General features: G+C 48.0%; 1 protein-coding gene across 1 annotated transcript; it reads left to right on the forward strand.

Annotated features, from left to right (window-relative positions):
* Nucleotides 1-10,317: 10,317 nt before the first annotated feature.
* On the forward strand, nt 10,318-13,032 carry Prxl2b (peroxiredoxin like 2B). Its single transcript, XM_021160132.3, has 7 exons — nt 10,318-10,482; nt 10,745-10,949; nt 11,246-11,297; nt 11,854-11,917; nt 11,999-12,074; nt 12,265-12,383; nt 12,816-13,032. Exons 1-7 carry the CDS (start codon nt 10,420-10,422, stop codon nt 12,840-12,842), a joined length of 606 nt encoding a protein of 201 aa, XP_021015791.1. The 5' UTR covers nt 10,318-10,419; the 3' UTR covers nt 12,843-13,032.
* Nucleotides 13,033-13,923: the final 891 nt, after the last annotated feature.

Raw genomic sequence — 13,923 nt, forward strand, 5'->3', positions numbered from 1 at the left:
TCAGCACTGTATAAAATTGTTTTCCACCATCTCTGGCTGGTTAATGAAGATCTGATCAGCCAATAGCTGGGCAGGAGAAGAGGAGGAGAGAAGTCTCCATGAGGATAAGACGGATGGAACAGGAGCAGCCAAAGAGAGACCAAGATGGCAGCTAACCTGTGTGGCTGGGAAGTTGCTGGGAAGTAGTCAGGCTAGTGTGGTCGGGTTAGCATAGATAAGAACCCTGCCCAGAGGGCTGGTGAGATGGCTCAGTGGGTAAGAGCACCCGACTGCTCTTCCGAAGGTCCAGAGTTCAAATCCCAGCAACCACATGGTGGCTCACAACCATCCGTAACGAGATCTGGCGCCCTCTTCTGGAGTGTCTGAAGTATAGCTACAGTGTACTTACATATAATAAATAAATAAATCTTAAAAAAAAAAAAAAAAAAAAAGAACCCTGCCCAGAAATAGTGCAAGAAGCTTTTTAAAAAAGATACCAGCTCTCCCAGTCATCATTTCAGAGCTAGAGCAGACATGGAAAAGCCCTGTACTTTCACATTGGTACCTAACAGAACTGGATTGCAATGGTAACTGCAATGGTACATTGGTAGGCACAGAATCCAAACTTAGACAGATACTCAAACGTATACAGAACCAGGCTTAGAGCCTGAAAAGTACCGGGTCGAAAGCGGGCTCTGTGAGTAGAGCAGATGAAGTCCGGCTGGCCACAAGAGCCAGGGAAACAGCCCGTGTCCTAAGGTGAGGGAGGCTTGGCGTGAACAGGGATCAGAATGGGCAGCTTCTCAAGGTCCGGAGCACGTGCTAGAGAGAGCTAGGTGGTACACATGGGTACCGAGCCGGGTGGGTGGGGGCGCTTACTTAGCATGTATGCTTTCACGGTCTCTCCCGAGTGTGCAGCTATGTGGTCGACGCACAGTGCCATGGAGGAGGCTATGTTTTTGCCTGTAGCTGAGACGCACATTCCCCAGCTAGCAAACAGCTTGCAGCAGGGCCTCTTTTCTGTGAGCAGAAGGGCTGGGCGGGGCTAGCCACAGCTAGGTGGTGAACCGAACAGCAGAGGGAGACAGAGAGCACGGATGAACTTCTGAGCAGGTAAAACTGTTTGGAATTGCGCTTAAATGCAGAAGAAAAAAGGAAACTGGTTGTTAAAATATCATAGACAGAGATAAAGAATTTGAAATGAACAAAATTAAAAATAAGCCACATAAGGCTGGAAAGAGTTTAGAAAAAAATAAATCCAAAAAGAAAAGATATTTAAGTTTAGAAAGCAGTAAGAGAAATAAATACACATAAAAGATAAAGTCCCTGAAGGAAAGAAAAAGAAATACATAGAAATGTTTTAAAGGGTACACAGAGGCTAAAGAAAGTGAACACAGTCATAAATACCAAGTTTAAATATAAAAGATAAAGTGTCCAAAGAAAGAGAGTTAGAGAAATTAGAGAAGAAAATATTTTCCATGTTAAAAAAACGGAAAAACACTGTAGAAGAAGGTTTGGACCCCATATAATTTTGTTTTGAGTGTCAGCATGAAAATAATTGTATGTTCAGTAATAATTACAATTTTATATATTCTCTCTCTCGTTCTCTCTTTTTTGTTTTTGTTTGTTTGTTTGTTTGTTTGTTTGTTTTCGAGACAGGGTTTCTCTGTGTAGCCCTGGCTGTCCTGGAACTCACTCTGTAGATCAGGCTGGCCTCGAACTCAGAAATCTGCCTGCCTCTGCCTCCCAAGTGCTGGGATTAAAGGCGTGTGGCACCACTGCCCGGCCTTATATATTCTCTTTAAGAGAGACCAAAATAAAACAGACTTAGAAAAAGAGAAGACTTAAGTAGTAGATGCTGGAACAGACATCACAGAACAGAGATCAGAGGATTTTTCAATCAGGATAAAGAATCTTCAAAAGATCCAGGCATGGTGGTGCACGTCTTTAATCCCAGCACTTGGGAGGCAGAGGCAAGCTGATTTCTGAGTTCAAGGCCGGCCTGGTCTACAAAGTGAGTTCCAGGACAGCCAAGACTACACAGAGAAACCCTGTCTCGAAAAAAATCAAAAAAAAAAAAAAAAAAAAGAAAGAAAAGAAAAGAAAAGAAAAAAAATCTTCGAAAGAATCCAATCTGGGACCAGCAATGACAGCAAGAAAAGGTAGTTCCAGATAAGAAAAAGCCATAAAGGCTTGAGGAAGTAGAATGAAAAGCCACAGAGATACAGTATACTGAGTTAAAAATACAGATTCTGAGATACAAAGTCACCTTAGAGCAATGTCATTCAATAGCTTACATGTTTCATTTCATAGAATTTGAAAATTTAAAATATATACATATGTTGGTACATCATACTATTGATACATGATCAGAATTCCAGGGGGCTCCCGCCCTAAGTTCTGAAAAGGATGACTCCTAGATTGCACATTTATTAGAGGTAATAGCTGTCTTGAAAATGCCTTTGCAGATCTGTGGAAAGCCTTTTGAGGCACCGCTTGGCAGGAGTCTGACACTGGCCAAGGACAAGGAAATGAGCTTCAGGCAGGAATCTGACATTGGAAGTAAGCTCAGGCAGGAAGGACTCTGACATTAGGGCATAATAAGGAAGTTTCGGCAAGAATCTAACTTTAGGCTGTAAGGGAAGTTAGGTAAGGCAGGAATTTTAGTCTTAGGGTGGAACAGAAGAACTAGGCTTCAGGCAAGATTTTGGGCTTGCACGAGGAAGTGGGCTCAAGTATTTCGGCCATTATGACAAGCCCTTTTAAACAACTGTCACGGGAGTAATCTTAGGACTTTGCTTGCTGCTTTGTTAGCTCCTTATTGTACTTCTTGCCCAAAATATTTGCATGTAATTAAAATGGTATAGAAAGTGGACTGGAAAATAAAAATTTGCCTTCAGTCTCAGGATTGACTGGGGTCACACTACAATGTTGTCTAACTGTCTTTTTTCTTTTTAATCCTCACTCCCTCGCTGGAGAACTTGTTGACTGACTGAGCGGGCTTGGTCACAGATCTGAGCTGATGATGCTCTGACATATGTATCTATTAGGGTACAACAGTTTTTTTTTAGACATTATGGCATAAAATATGTTACAAATGTATCTTATAACCCTACAGGTCAGGGTAAGAAGTTCTAACTATGCTTTAAAGAAAATACTCATGGAACAGAAAGGGGATATGGGATCTCCCAGAGATCAACTAAATAATGCTTTATTGATTTAAAATTTTTTAAATGTCAAGGAGACAGATAGCAATAGAAAGCCCTGGAGTTTAGAAACATCTATGTGTTTAGCCCATGTATGTGTTAACTTCAGAATGGAAGGAAGGAAATAGGTTGCATTGGGGAAGAGGTTTTGTCTTTGTTTCACTGGGAGAAGAAAAGCTATGGATTCCATCAAAATTAATAAAGATTAGATTTGACTAGGGGAGATCTCCTGAGAATTTTGGCTGCAGACATGAAGGGGGAAAAGTAAGAACAACAACAAAACAGGTAATGTTGATTCCTCTGCGTGGGGACAGTTCTGAGACCGGCTGGGACATGAAAATATCTCCAGCAGGACTTCAACAAATCCTGTTGGCTACAGGGTCCTCAGTTCTTATCATGCCATCCTTTCAAATGGCATAGATGAAATTTATATTACGGTTTGGTTATACAATCCAAACCAACGTATAAGGACAGATGCCTCACCTGCTCTGACAGAGAGCAGAGAATCCTTGGCCGAATGATGATCACTGCACATTCCATATATATGCTAATGCGCAAATGTATAGCGTCTACAGCGCAAAGGGACCAGACACCCAAACAGAGGAGACAAAAGCCCAGGTGTCGCCTGTAGCTTTGCCATCCCGCCTAAGCTCCGGGGATGGGATGTGTTACTAACCCCCACTCCAGCTTCCCATGAATCCAAGGATAAAAGAGACACACACAGGTTGCTCATTTTCAACTTGCCTTCTGACACAATTGCTGGGCGCTACTATCTCCCACGTGGAAAAGAGTGCCCTTATCAAAATGCTTGTCTCTGTACCTCTCCACTTCCCCTAAAGTTTAGTTGCTCAGTTGCATCCAGTCCCTGCTAAACATTTGCAACCTTCTGCCTTATAGGAGCGGCCACAGGACTCCACTCCTCCCAAGATCTCACACAGCTGCTTGGCTTTTTTCTCTCGAAAGCCTGGCGAACTCTGTCTCTCCTCTCCTTGCATCTCTCCCTTGCCTCCTGGAACCCAGTTCCGCCTATTCCTTCTGCCCAGCAATTGGCCCAGGGCTTCTTTCTGACAGATCAAGAACCAAATTGGGGAACAGGACCTCACCGTCTGACCCGCCCCTACACAGGTGATCCAGCCTCATTGGCTGCCTCAAATGCCGTTTCCTCAAAAATCTACCTCCAGAACAACTTGAAAATGCCGCCAGGACTTCAATTACGTCCTGTACGTTCAAATCACACAGAGGCTGGAGCAAATGTTGCAGCGCGATTTCTTAGGACTTGAACAATAGTCCCAGTTTCCTTAGGGCCCTCAACACAGCAGGAAGCAATTTTAAGAGACCGACGTTCCCTTTCTAAGAGACGGGGTGGGTGGAGTTTGGTGATGCATGCTTGTCATTGTTTAAGGGGGATTGGTTACAGTTTGTTAATGGTCTTGATCAGGGGAGAAACAAAGTATAGCAGGCTAGATTCAGGGATTTTTCTCTTTCTTTTTCTTTTCTCTCAAATGTTAGGGGAAAAGGGTGGAGAAGGGATGAAAAGAAAAGGGGGAGATACAGAAATGATAGGATAAAAGGGTAGATTATTAAATCTACTTTTTTTACTTTTTCACTCTGGATTTTCTGGGCATTTAAGGTGGTATTTATTTATTTATTTATTCATTTGTTGTTTATTCTTTTCTCTTTCTTTCTTTCTTTCTTTCTTTCTCTCTCTCTTTCTTTCTTTTTCCTTGTTTTTGTTTTTGTTTTTCGAGACAGGTTTTTCTGTATAGCCCTGGCTGTCCTGGAACTCACTTTGTAGACCAGACTGGCCTCGAACTCAGAAATCTGCCTGCCTCTGCCTCCCGAGTGCTGGGATTAAAGGCGTGCACCACGCCCAGCTTGTTTTTACTCTTTAATCCTTTTACTCTTTAATCCTTGTCTTTACTCTTTAATCCTTTTTTACAGTCCAGTCTTCATCCCCCTCCCAGTCTGCCCCCCCCCCGCCGCTCCCCATTCCATACCTCCTCTCCTCCACCCCAATCCCTTCTCCAAGAGGATATCCCCATCTCCACCCCCACCCCCACCTCACCAGACCTCCCCACTCCCTGGGGCCTCAAGTCTCTTGAGGATTAGGTGCATCTTCTCTCACTGAGGCCAGACCAGGCAGTCCTGTGCTGTATGTATCCGGGGCCTCATATCAGCTGGTGTATGCTATCTGGTTGGTGGCTTAGTGTCTGAGAGATCTCAGGGGTTGAGGTCAGTTGAGACTGCTGGTCTTCCCATGGGGCCGCCTTCCTCCTCAGCTTCTTCCAGCTTTCCCCCAATTCAACCACAGGGTTCCCAGGCTTCTGTCCATTTGTTGGGTGTAAATATCTGCATCTGACTCTTTCAGCTGCTTGTTGGACCTCTCAGAGGGCAGCTGTGCCAGGCTCCTGTCTATAAGCACACCACAGCATCACTAACAGTGCCAGGGCCCTGTGCATCCCTTTGAGTTGGATCCTAATTTGGGCTTGCTGGATCTCCTTTCCCTCATGCTCTCCTCCATTTTTGTCCCTGCAGTTCAGACAGGAACAATTCTGGGTCAGAGCTTTTGACTGTAAGATGGCAGCCCATCCCTCCACTTGATGTTCTGTCCCTCTACTGGAGGTGGAATCTACAAGTTCCCCCTCCCCACTGTAGAGCACTTCATTCAAGTTTCCACCCTTTGAGTCTCTCACCTTCCAAGTCTTTGGTATATTCCAGAGAGTGCCCCCACCTCCTACATCCCTATGTTGCCTGTTTGCATTCTCTCTACTGTCCCTCAGGGCTTTAGTCCTGTTACCCCCTGCCCCTTGAATCTACTTTTTTTTTTTTTTTTTTAGATTTATTTATTTATTATATGTAACTACACTGTAGCTGTCCTCAGACGCTCCAGAAGAGGGCACCAGATCTCATTACGGGTGGTTGTGAGCCACCATGTGGATGCTGGGATTTGAACTCTGGACCCCTTTGGAAGAACAGTCGGGTGCTCTTACCCACTGAGCCATCTCACCAGCCCTTGGATCTACTTTTAAACTAAAGAGCATCAACAAGCCAAATATTTTCACAGGCAAGCTGATTTTTATCCAGAAGGGTGGGAATTAGATATGATTAACAGCCTAATGATCTTCAGGGCCAGGCCATTATCAAATCCCACAACCAGGACCAGAAATAGCAAGTAGTTTACATGACCCTTACATAATCTGTGTAGTCAGGGATTCCCCCAAGCTCCCACAACCAGGACTAGAGGGGGCTAATAGCCCAAATGACCTCTATGTTACTTGTACGACCAAGACCATGGCAGATCCTTCCCTAGGGATAGCCTATCTGTGAATCTTCTTGGAAGAAATGACATCTACTTTGAGTTTCAATGTAATTATATCTTCTTGTGCCCTGGGGATTATATTACAAAGGGAAACGTTCCCAAACTGGACTGTGTTTAAATATTTTGGAAAGTTTGACTCACCTCTTTGCAGATCATTTTTGCTATCAGTTGTAGTGCCTGCAGGGACCTCTACAGATCAGCCATACTTCCAGGGTGTGTGGTCAGAAATGGCAGTCTGAGCCAGTGACCCAGAGGGATCACCTGTGAGGCCTCTTTGGTCTCTTACATGTTCAGGACCTCCAGGTAGGATAGCCAGGCTCCTATTGGCCTCTCCCTCTGTATCTGCACTGTGTGCCAAGGATGGTGTGCTGGTTTCAGTAAGAATGGCCCTATAGGATAGATATCTGCATGCTTAGTCACCAGGGAGTGACACTCTTTGAAAGGATTAGAGGGATTAGGAGGTATGGCTTTGTTAGAGGAAGTGTGTTGCTGTGAGGGTGGGCTATGAAATCTCTATCCTCAAGCTCCACCCAGTATGTCCTCCTAGCTGCCTGCAGAAGACAGTCTCTTTCTGGCTGCCTTTGTATCAAGATGTAGACCTCTCAGTTCCTTCTTCAGGACCATGTCTGCCCGTATGCTGCCATGCTCCCTGTCATGATGATAATGAACTGAACCTCTGAACCTGTAAGCCAGCCCCAATTAAATGTTGTCCTTTATAAAACTTGCCTTGGTTATGGTGTCTGTTCACAGCAATAGAGACCCCAACTGAGACAGTCATGGTGTCCTTAGAACAGTGACTAAGATAGGTGAAATTCCCTTCTACCCAACTACTGATCAAAGATATTGCTCAGGATTGTGTATGCCCCTCTGGCAACTCTCAAGGGACCTCTACATTACCCTGCTTGTGGGCAGCACACACACAGGTCCCCCAGTCTGCTGTGTCACACATAGTTACACCCCAGGAAATCAGCCTAGCATTTATGCCTGGAGTCTCATATTTTCTGATAACAGTGATGGGTGATAACTAGCTTGCTCAGTTCCAGACTAGAAAATGCTTTGTGGAAGACATGTACTTTCCTGTCCCCAGAATCCACCTGGCCATTACTGAGCTCTGGCCAATGTCATGTGAGCATAACAATATGTCCCAGTTCTGTTCTGCCAGGAGAAGGCAAGTTCCAGCGTGCTATAGCTCTTTCTCGTAGCCTGGATCTCAGAATAAGCAAGCATCGGGAGTACAAAGCCCTACCTTCTGACACACACTGGAGCAGGAGGTGTAACTTAGTTGCAGTCTTCACTTGAGGCTTGAGGTTGTTACTGTAGCACAACCCAAAGAAAGCTGACACAAGATGACATATTAAAACTTACAGATGAGGGCTGGTGAGATGGCTCAGTGGGTAAGAGCACCCAACTGCTCTTCCGAAGGTCTGAAGTTCAAATCCCAGCAACCACATGGTGGCTCACAACCACCCGTAATGAGATCTGATGCCCTCTTCTGGTGTGTCTGAAGGCAGTTACAGTGTACTTACATATAATAAATAAATAAATAAATAAATAAATAAATCTTTAAAAAAAAAACTTACAGATGAATAAACCCAGCTGTCCTCTGAGGTTGGCACTTCTCTGCTTAAATGTTTAGTTCCACAGGTGACTTAGTTTGGATTACAATGTTATAAAGAGACAACATGACCAAGGCAACTCTTTGAAAGAAAACATTTAATTGGGGCTGGCTTACAGTTTCAAAGGTTTAGTCCATTATCATCATGGCAGGAAGCAAGGCAGCATTCTAGTCGACTGGGGCTGGAGAAGATGCTGAGAGTTGTATATCTTGATCAGCAGGCAGTGATGGTGACTGTTCCACACTGGGCAGAGCTTGAGCATAGGAGACCTCAAAGCCCATATCCACAGTTTCACACTTCTTCCAACAAGGGCCACACCTCCTAACAGTGCTACCGCCCATGGGCCAAGCATTCAAACCCATGGAGTCTATGACAGCTAAGCCTATTCCAACCACCACACATGTCATTGATATGAGATAGTCAAGATTATGCCAGTCCAATTTTACTGGTTTGGCATAAGAACCAATAAAAGCAGAAGCTAAAATGATCATGCAAGAGAGGCACTGGAGGAAAACCACAACAACATAGGAAATCATAGGAAAGCATAGGAAATCAGCATCCCTGGAAGATTCTGGAAATACAGGAAAGGAATGGCCACAAGTGTTTTTAGGTCCTTGAGCTAGGAAAGGAATGGCCACAAGTGTTTTCAGGCCCTTGGACTAGGTACCTCTAACCTATAAAACTTGGAGCAAAGACTCTACAATGCTCTGCTCCTGATGACCTGTCTTACCTGGGGCTCCATGAAGATGAGGTGGGTTCTGTCACACTGTGTAGGCATATGTGAGTGAGCAGCCTCAGGCCTGCTGGCTCTTCCTGTTCAACATGCAGCACTTTCTGCAGGCATCTTCCCATGCTCCTGGGACCCTCGCATTGTACCCCTCAACACTTACCAGGACGCAGAGGAAGCCCCATCTCTGGATTTCTTCTGGTGGTGCTTCCAGGACTAGTTGCTCTATAGGACCAGCTCCTCCTGACTCTGCAATTTTCTTTTCTTTCCTTTTTTAAAATGTATGTTTGCACACCTGTGTGCACTTGTGTGTGCCCGGGGAGTTCAGCAGTTGAGTGTTTTACTCAGTGCCTCTCAATTGTATTTCTTGAGACAAGGTCTATTGCTGATTCTCATGCCTTTGCTTCCCCAGGACATGGGATTACAGGTCTCTGTCATTTTACCGAGTCACCCAGGACATGGGATTACAGGTCTCTGTCATTTTACCGAGTCACCTCCCCAGCCTACTCTTGCTTGCATAGGTTTGGGCCCAATGTGAGTGTCTGGTGCCTGAAGAGACCATAAGGAAGCATCAGGTGCCCTGAAGCTGGAGTTGCAGAGGATTGTGAGTCGCTGTAGGGATGCTGGGAACCAAACCGTGGGCCTTCTGCAAGAGCAGCTAGTGCTCTTAACCACTGAGCCATCTCTCTAGCTTCTCCTTTTGACATAGTGCTATGTATGGTTCCTAACTTCCTGCTTGGCTGTTCAGCCTCAGCTAGGTATCTTGTGGTGGCTCTCTTCCTTTCCCAGCTTCTACATCTGTCAGATGCTTGAATATGGCCCTAGAAAGCATCACAGGGCTTACTTAGTGAGGAAAGGACAGAACACGTGGATTCCTGAGCCCTCTACTCTTCCTAGGGACACACCACTGCGAGCTTCTGTTTATCTCCTTTGGATTGTTGTACACGAGAGCCCATAGTTTAAAAACTGACACCCACACAGCAGGAAATGGTACTTTACGATGGAAGTTAATAGGATTTCGCGAAAATGCAAAGCAGGAACTTAGACTTGGAAAGGATGGTCCTTTCACTATTGTAAGTGCCGGCTGCCCTACTGTTCCTCACCTTAGTGATTTGTGAGTTCGATTCCCCGCTTCAACTTTTTAGCTCTAATTCTACCACCCTGCTGCACTACTAGGGACCACCTGATGCTAGTGGAGAGCCACGCAAATGCTAGAGAGCCACACAAACGCATTCTGCGCAGGCGCACCGCTTGCAGCTTGTCGGTTGAGCTTTACCTGCTACGCCATTGGCTTATACATATGCAAATAAAGCAACCCAGGCAGAGGCAAAGAGATCTTCAGTGATTGCCTCTTTGGAGAGAGGGTGTGCCTGTATACTAATATCAGGGGCGGAGCCTGGGGCGAGACAAGCGCATAGTCCTGTGACCTGAACTCCCTGGAGGTGGTGCCCTCCAGGACTGGGGCGGGATTATGGGCGGGGCATAGGCTGGCTGAAGAGCCTGCGCAGGACTGAGTGAGCCTCCCCGGGGCCAGGAGAAGGGATCCCGGAGCAGAAAGGGACGGAGGAGGCCATGAATGTGGTGGACCTTGGTCGCGTAGGAGCGTGTGTCTTGAAGCATGCAGTGACTGGGGAGGTGAGATTTGGCTCGCGCAGGGCGGAGAACGCCTCCCCTAGCACCTGGCCCAGAGCCTTGGCAACTCACATGGGTTGGAGTGGAGGTCCTGAGGGGTCCTATGAGTTCGCGTACTGGGTGTGGGTACAGCTCATGGTCCACAGAGGAACCATCAGGAGGACCAGTCAGCTGCGAATCTTGGAGCAGCACGCTGCGGGACATGTGAGGCTGCCGGGCATAGGGGGTTGGTGAGCCCATGTCCCCTGACCCATCCATTCTGTAGGCTGTGGAGCTGCGGAGCCTATGGCAGGAGAAAGCGTGTGTGGTGGCCGGTCTGCGACGCTTCGGCTGCATGGTGTGCCGCTGGATCGCCCAGGACCTCAGCAACCTCCGGAGCATCCTGGACCAACACGATGTGCGCCTAGTGGGCGTAGGGCCTGAGGCCCTGGGCCTGCAGGAGTTTCTAGATGGTGGTTACTTCTCAGGAGGTGCGACTCTTCCCGGACTCAGAGCCTGGACTGACCTCTCCCTTTCTAGGCCCAACAAGAACATATTCATGTGTCAGCATATGCAGCTCTTCCCTGCCCAGCCTTTAGCCTGTGCTCTGGCTGGTGCCCAGACCTAGTGGCAAAGTCCCAGTGACTCTTGCCCTTCCCGTTTAAGCTCTGGTGACATTCAATCCTGCCTTGCTACTCCTGGCTTGGGTGGGTGGAGCTGGATACAGTAAGTGGAGGGGACAGACTGTTGGAAGCCTGGGGCGCATAGCTGTGGCTTTCCTTTCTAGAACTCTACCTTGATGAGAGCAAGCAAATCTATAAGGAGCTGGGCTTCAAGCGGTAAGTGTTACTGTTTGGGGGCATGAGTTTAGCCAGGGACAGGAGGACAGAGTGGCTACTGCTGTCTTATGCGCCTTCTTGCTACTGCCGTTTGCTCTGCTTTCCAGTTTGTCTCCTGGAAACTGACACTGGTGCTTCAGTCAGCCCTTCTATGGGGTCTTCTAATGGGTGTTGGTCCCAAGCCAGGCCTGTCCTCAGAAGTCTGCAATTTCATAAACAGGAGGGACCTTGGAGCCCAGTGCCTTAGCCATGGCCCATTGCAGTCCTCTGTTGCCACAGACTGCCTGTCATGATAGGCAGTGCCAGCTAAGCGAGATCCCTGGGCACACCCAGCTTGGAGCTCATTTCCTCACACTCCATACCATCTCTCTTCAGGGCCCCCAAGGCTAACTGTATTCAGCCTGGGGTCTCTCAGGGCTTGTGTAGATCCTGGTTAGACTGGTTGCTGATCTGCCTGAGCCCTGGGTTAGATAAGTGGGTGGGGCAGGACACTGGGAACAGGTGTGGATACTTGTGCTCCACCAGAATCTGGACTAGGGACCCTATGTCTTTGTAGGTACAACAGCTTGAGCATCCTACCAGCTGCCCTGGGAAAACCTGTTCGTGATGTAGCCTCCAAGGTTTGTGGTTTGAGAGCATTGGTGGAAATCCCTGTGGCATTCCCTCCGAGACTGACCTGAGTCCCGTTCCTGTCTTTGCAGGCTAAAGCTGTTGGTATCCAGGGGAACCTGTCTGGTGACCTGCTGCAAAGTGGAGGGCTGCTGGTGGTCAGCAAGGGTGGGTCAGGGCAAGATAGAGAGCCCCATCTTGCTCATCTTGGTGGCTCATGTCATGTCCTTATGCTCCCTCTCTGGTCTTGGGTACCTGGGTGAGGGATTGGGCTGCTTGGCTTGGTCAGTGGATTACTCTCACTTCCCGGCACAGAGATGCAAGATGCACACAACTGACTCCCTGCCTGTGATCACAGGTGGCGACAAGGTACTGTTGCACTTCATCCAGAAGTCCCCGGGTGACTATGTTCCCCAGGAGAACATCCTGCAGGCCTTGGGTATCTCTGCAGAGGTTTGCTCCAGCAAGCCACCCCAGGTGAGCAGAGGCCTTGGGGAACACTGCTTGTTACCAACCCTTAAGTATATATCACTCGCTTTGGGACAGTGCTTGGCGTAGCCAGGCGCTGAGCTATAGCCTCTTAGGATTTACGTAATTTTCTCCACGTTGGCAGCCTTGGGAGGTAGATGAGTCTCTATGATTCTGCTTGCAGAGAGGGGGATAGGGTGAGCAGTAGAGAGGCCAGTGGGCAGGCAAAGCAGGGCCCCACTGTGTGAGAAAAGGTGGGCTGTTACCTAGATGTGTCTGTCAGGCCTTAGTATGTCCTGCCTCCCATTCTCCCGTGGAAGAGAGTAACGTGTGGGTTAGGCTGCTTCCCATGTCCAGCGTGCCTCCTTCACGATTTGGGTGGTGGGCGCCACTAGCCTCTGAGGAGTGCGACCAGGCTGACGGCCCCTGCGGTCTCCACAGTGTGATGAAGAGGTGTGTGGGAGGTGACACGCACAGCCTGAGGACCTGGAGGCATCTGTAACCTTGGATGTGTTTGGAACACAAAGAATCCCTGTGGAGCCACTGAGCCAAGACGTTGGACCTTGTTCATCTTTCAACAGCAATGAGCCATTAAAGTGCAGGTCCTGGGCAGTGAGCGTCTCACTGCTTCCACAGTGCACCCACATCCTTCCCCACAGCACTGTTGTTCCCTACAGGCAGGAGGGGTGTCAAAGTGTCATCTTCCTAGAGGACAGACTTCAGGCCTTGGTTATGGGACCCTGGGGACAACCATGTCATTTCCTTCCAAGGTGACCTAACGCTGTAGCTCACTTTGTTTGGGACAGAGAGTCAGGCTGAGGATATGGAGGGGAGAGTTCTTCAGTAGGACTTTGGCCCCAGCCCCCAAATGGAGCCCAGTTGTGGGGACTGGGAAGGCGGGTGTCTGCTTGTGTCTATGGTGGAAGACTGAAGGCTAATGGGGTTCAGGGAAGAGATGACAGATGAAGACCGAGGAATCCTTCCCTGATCTGAATGGCTGGTATGTCCTGGGAGAAGCCTGGGTCAGGATAAGCATGTCTGTGTCCCCAGGGTCCTAAGGTCCAAGCAGAACTCCAGACACCCCACCATTTCAGGGCTCCCCTTGTCAAGGGATCTTCCCTCGAGGTGGGGCCCTGATGGCCAGATTAGCACTTTCTAAATCCAAGCCAGGGTGACTACAATGTCCACCTTGATGTCCTCCCTCTATCCAGTGACATTTTGTAAACAGCAGGTGATGTCCCCTTTACAATCTAGACCATCTCTGGCTTCCAGATTCCACCCCTTGCTCCCCAGGTCTCTGGGTGTCCCTGCCAGGTACTGACGTGAGTCACCAGAATGTAGATCTGGTCCAGCCCTGTAAGCCCAATCCACTGAATTGTGGTTGTGGCCTTCAGGGGTATCCTGGTCTCCTCATGGTTCCCACAGCACCAGGATTCTCAGAGGCTGGTCTTGAACCCTTTCTCTCAGCAGCTGTAATTCTCCCCCTGGCCACAGCTTACCCAGGCCTTCCACCCCCACTCCCCGGACTCCAACATATACAAAACAAAGT

Source organism: Mus caroli, unplaced genomic scaffold, assembly GCF_978045245.1.
Source record: "Mus caroli unplaced genomic scaffold, Mus_caroli_1 scaffold_6, whole genome shotgun sequence".
Lineage (NCBI taxonomy): Eukaryota > Metazoa > Chordata > Mammalia > Rodentia > Muridae > Mus > Mus caroli.

Excerpts from the sequence above, each read along its gene's own strand:
- Prxl2b (XM_021160132.3), top strand. The coding sequence starts at position 10,420 with ATGAATGTGGTGGACCTTGGTCGCGTAGGAGCGTGTGTCTTGAAGCAT. Across the intron at positions 11,918-11,998 it reads TTCGTGATGTAGCCTCCAAG|GCTAAAGCTGTTGGTATCCA; the intron begins GTTTGTGGTTTG and ends CTGTCTTTGCAG. Across the intron at positions 12,384-12,815 it reads GCTCCAGCAAGCCACCCCAG|TGTGATGAAGAGGTGTGTGG; the intron begins GTGAGCAGAGGC and ends CGGTCTCCACAG.